At 37.7% G+C, this 5,504-nt stretch overlaps 1 protein-coding gene across 1 annotated transcript in view; it reads right to left on the minus strand.

The window, feature by feature from the left end:
* Window positions 1–971: 971 nt before the first annotated feature.
* WRN (Werner syndrome RecQ like helicase) overlaps window positions 972–5,504 on the minus strand; it is a 127,922-nt gene continuing 123,389 nt past the window's right edge. Inside the window, exons 34-36 of the mRNA XM_018570636.1 lie at window positions 4,183–4,403; window positions 3,540–3,695; window positions 972–1,236 (exon numbers count right to left, since the gene is read on the minus strand). Coding sequence (XP_018426138.1) covers window positions 1,126–1,236; window positions 3,540–3,695; window positions 4,183–4,403 — 488 coding nt within the window. The 3' untranslated portion in view covers window positions 972–1,125. The remainder of the gene's footprint in view (window positions 1,237–3,539; window positions 3,696–4,182; window positions 4,404–5,504) is intronic.

The raw sequence follows: 5,504 nt of genomic DNA on the forward strand, positions 1-5,504 counted from the left end.
TATATATATATATATATATAAATAACCTTATGGCATAAGGTATAAGTGTCCAAAATGAGGCTTTGTTAAACATGTCTAACATGTCTGGCAGGCACATTTGCATTTTGCACATCAAGTTACTCTCCTCTGCTTATGATATCTGTGCTTATGCTTGTGGTTACTGGCATCAGTGGTTAGTTTTTCCACTGTGATATATATTATACCCAAGACCAAATTAATAATCTTGGCTGGTCTTCTTTTAGAAACATGGAGGAGGTACAACAGGCTAGTAAACGGATACAAAGGTCATCCATAGACACACTACTTCTACATTTTTATTCAGATCCTGAACAGGGTTTCGACAGTTTGCTGTTGAGGGGTGAGTTGATATGGTTCATACACATGGTATAAAGCAGTATATATTATATCAACTACCATCAACCTAACCATCACTTGGAACATCAGAAGCAAAAATTATTACAAGCTTGGAAGTAAATATCAATCAAATGGCAGCTTTATCCCTGCTGGAAAAAGTACTTTTGGTCACCTTAACTATGTAATGTTAGTGGTGCCATTTAATCAGGCAGTTGAAAGTGCAACAAAGATGTGCAAAGTGCAGTAGCTCAGAGAACAATACAGAAATACTGGAATGGAAGCAGATAAAACAGTGTAAGTCAGGGTTATAATGTCTTGTAACTCACAGTACATTTAGCCAGCATACCATAAATTCACAAAAATGTGAACAGACAAACTAAATATAACAATCTTACAAATGTAGAATAAGAAACTGTCTGTAGCATATCCACAGCCTGACAACACAAGTCCAGGAAATGCCCCAATGAAATTTTACAGTTCTCGATGTTAGCAGATCCTGTTTGTATATATGTCACTTCTAAAGAAGGCCATATCTATTTAGTCAAAATGTCTTTCATTTGAGCCCAAGGCATAACAGTATCCCCTTAGAGTATAAGTTTAGGAAACCAGGTTATATCATTAAAGCTTATCTAGTGAACAAACAATACCCGCACTTTAAATATACACTTAGAATTAAGTGAAAATATTTCACAGTTTGCAGTATGGTATAATTTTGCTACCTTGTAGCATGTTTATATTGTATTTCTGCTAAAAATGCTGGCAGCATCTTTTTCAACCAAAAAGGCCTTTCTTTTTTCCAGTTTTGGCTTTTTTGACAAGATTGGGCATTCTGGGATGTTCTTTGGGTGCGCTAAACCATTGAGGCAGTTTTCTTTTTGAAGTCTGAAATATAAAAAGCACAAGAATTATATAACAGTTTTATATTATTTGATTTTGATTTCAAATACACATGCTGACCTAACTGGAAAAACAGTCCAATCAGCATATTACACACAATATTGTGTAATACTTTGCTTTCAGTATATACACCAATTGAACTATTATACAGCAATATGAAAAAATAGCTATTGTTTTGGAGATTGTGTGTAGGGCTCAGCTTTTTGCAAATGTCTGACAACATTTAGTTTTGCATGTAGTGTGCTCCCACCGAACCATGGTGTCTTCTCCTTGGTGTTCTCTTTCTCTCTCTAACTGTTGAAATTAAATTAAAATAAATAATTCAAAAACGTATCTGTAGCCACCTCAGTAGTGATATTTATGATACCAAGTTATGCTGCGACATGTATTTATCACTTGTGGAATCCAAGGCTTTGTATTGGAAATAGTTTCACCTACAGGCAGCCCTTCCTGGCACCCCCCCATTATTTATCACATCACAAAAACATAAACATGGGAATTAAATTTTTTTTGAAAAAGCACCAGTCCAGTAGCATTACATGGATTTTTTTTTTTAATGGCACTTGAAGTTACACTTCTTACAATGTTTCTCACTCTAGGCACATTTTCTTCTACCATGACAACAACCATCTATATTAGCAAATGGGTATCAAAAGCTTCAAATTATTTACTGCATTAGAAAATTGCTAGAAGCTACAGAATGCGACTGAATATCAGGAGAAAGCTTAAAGCGGTCGTTGCCGGTAGTAGGTGTAAAATGTGCCTGTAAAAAAAAGTTAGAATAGTACTTACCTTATCCCAATCTTTTGCATCGCTGGGTTTTTCATCATCTTCCTTCCCAGGGAATGCAGAGCAAGCAACATCTTGCAAGAATGCACTCCAGTGCTTTGTAAGAATGTCTTCTTGCAAGATTTCAGCTGCTCTGTATCTCTCAGGACCCGGCTGTGGTAACCAGATAGGAAGGAGCATGAATCTGGCTTACAGGATTGGAAAAGATTCTCTTGGCATGACTGGCAGGTGATCTAATTTAAAGCAAACCTGTCACCTATATACCCTCAACAAAAACATTATATCCTATATAGTAATCTTTGCAATGTATGCTACGGAAGATACGTTAAAACAATATATTAATATGTTTAGTATGGCAAACTAAAAGTTTTACCTGTAACTGTGATTCCGATAGTTCTTCAGTCTCTTCATCTGGCACAGGTTGATTACATGAGGCAAGCTTGATTGGGGCTAATGCAGACGTTTTAGGCAGCTCCAGTTTTATGGGAGCCATCTGAGCATTAGTGGTACTCTCCTTCACTGGTTTCTGAAATACAATGAGTTAAATGCAAATTTAGCTCAAATTGTCTGAGACCCTCCCGCTTTACAAATTACTTGTATAAAAAAAAAAAATTTGAATTATACATACCCCAGTCTTCTGCATCGCTGTGTGTGACATCATCGTCCTTCCTGCAGGTCCTGGAGAATGCAGAGCAAGCTAAAATCCCATGAGAACACACTCCAGTGGGTTGAAAGTGTGTCTTCCCAAAAGAATTTGGCTGTGTATTCCCCAAAATCTAGCCAAGGTGTGACATCATCCTGGCCTAGATGCCATTACAGGCGAAATGGGTGAGGTATAAACCCCAACGTTTTTCATTACAGGTTCATTTTACACCTAGTAATAGTTGAAGGGGAGGGAGCCCCAGACAGTGTAAACAGGCCTTGCGTTTGTTGCTCCGTGCAGCTAAAGATAAATAGTGAGTATCCCAAGGTAGCTATTGCTACTGATGGACTATTGCAGCTTACTAGATTTACCTTTGTGCATTGCTGAAAGTAGCAATACTGTAAATTAAGGCTGGCAATATGTGTTGCAGAAATGCGCATTACCACAATGAATATACGGTGCTGTGGTGCCATTAACTTTCAGTAGCACTAAACTACCGCACCACAATGCATGGCAACATGCTACTGTGAGTTGTGGTGCAATTCATTGGAAATAATAATGCAGGTGTGATTTTTGATCTCTTATAGCTCATTTGAATGGGCTTGCTTAACGCAAGTTAACACAGAAACATTATGTTAGGGCTGAAGGGGGTCTAAAAAAAAACAGATGAGAAGCATGACTGTGGAAAGAGTGTCACAGCATGAAAGGTAGGTAGATGTAATTTAAAGCAAACCTGTCGCCAATATACTGTCAACAAAAACAGTCTATCCTATGTAGTAATCTTCCCACTTTATGCAAAAGGAAAATAGTGTGAATAAAATGTGTTATTTCTAGTATGACAAACTAAAAGTTTTACCTGTAACTGTGATTCTGAAAATAGGTATTCAGTGTCTTCATCTGGCAAAGGCTGATTCCATGAGGCAAGCTTGATTGGGGCTACTGCAGGCGTTTTAGGCAGCTCCAGTTTTGTGAGCGCTAGCTGGACGTCAGTTTTGCTCTCTTCCACTAGTTTCTGAAATACAATGTGTGAAAAGTATTCTGCTATAATATTTATATCACCTAAACTGTCAATGGGACATGTATTTTTTTTAACTTCTTCCTGGAAGCTCCAGGGCCCCTGGCCCAATGAGAACTGTCAGGATATGAAAAGTATTCCCTGTGCTGCTGAGAGCTATAAGTTGTTTTTATTATTTTAGCAATTTATATGGATTTTCTGTATTAAAGAAGGAAGCTCCTATCCCGAATACATCAATCTATCAACACAGTATATAAAGGTACCCAACACTTGGAGTAGAATAAATTATTTTATGGACATGCTTGGATGGTCTGACAGACACTATAATGGACTTTGATACATTTTGCACTTGACATTGTTTGCTCAATGCTATGCAGTTTCATCTCCACTGTATTGAGGAACATGCTTCACAAATTCTATCTACATTGGTCTAAGGATAAATCACAGCAGGTGAATAGCAAGGTTAGGAATACATTTTACTAACCTTCTTTTCAATCCAGGAGCTGTTATTTAAACAAGTCTTTGGCTGTGATGGTCCCACAGGCTGCGAAGCAAGACCTTGTAAAGATTTGCTGGTTGAGGACTCCGCCTTTAATTCACTGTCATCACTCCCTTCTTTTTCAAGCAGTGTAATCACCATTCTTACCAAGTAAATATCAATTTCGGGGGCCACCAAAGAACGGATAGCTTGAAAACTTGAAAGACCTGTACATACACATACAGACCATAAACATATTTAAAGTTTATGTTAAAATCTATTTTCAGCATGCCTAATTATATATATAAACTTATGAGCACAAGTGTGTGTGTGTATATATATATATATACATACACACACTTGTGCTCATAAGTTTACATACCCTGGCAGAATTTATTAATTCATGGGTAGTGTTTGGCAAAAGCCATTTATTATCAATCAACTGTGTTTACTCTTTTCCAATCATAATGACAACAGAAACTACCCAAATGACCCTGATCAAAAGTTTACATACCCCAGTTCTTAATACGGTGTGTTGCCCCCTTTAACATCAATGACAGCTTGAAGTCTTTTGTGGTATGTGTGGATGAGGCTCTTTATCTTTTCAGATGGTAAAGCTGCCCATTCTTCCTGGCAAAAAGTTCTTGGGCTGTCTTGCATGCACTGCACGTTTGAGATCTCCCCAGAGTGGCTCAATGATATTGAGGTCAGGAGACTGAGATGGCCACTCCAGAACCTTCACTTTATTCTGCTGTAGCCAATGACAGGTCGACTTGGCCTTGTGTTTAGGATCATCGTCATGTTGGAATGTCCAAGTACGTCCCATGCGCAGCTTCCGAGCTGATGCATGCAAATTGTCCTCCAGTATCTTTTGATAACATACTGCATTCATCGTGCCATCAATTCTGACCAACCTTCCCGTGCCTTTGTAGCTCACACATCCCCAAAACATCAGCGACCCACCTATTAAAGGGTGGTTCCCTTTAATAGCCATTCACACCCCTTTGTGTCAACCTGTGTGCATGTTATCAGGCCAAAAGCACCAGGGTATGTAAACTTTTGATCAGGGTAATTTGGGTAGTTTCTGTTGTCATTATGATTGAAAAAGAGTAAACAAAGTTGATTGATAATAAATGGCTTCTGCCAAACACTACCCATGAGTGACAGAAAGTTTTTCGTGTTATTATTCATATTCTCTAAAAAATGGCCAGGAAATCATAAATTCTGCCAGGGTATGTAAACTTATGAGCACAACTGTATATCTATATATATATATCTATATAGATCTATATAGATATATATATAGATATACACACACTATATATATA

The sequence above is a fragment of the Nanorana parkeri genome, unplaced genomic scaffold (genome assembly GCF_000935625.1).
Source record: "Nanorana parkeri isolate BGI_ZX_2015 unplaced genomic scaffold, ASM93562v1 scaffold1564, whole genome shotgun sequence".
Lineage (NCBI taxonomy): Eukaryota > Metazoa > Chordata > Amphibia > Anura > Dicroglossidae > Nanorana > Nanorana parkeri.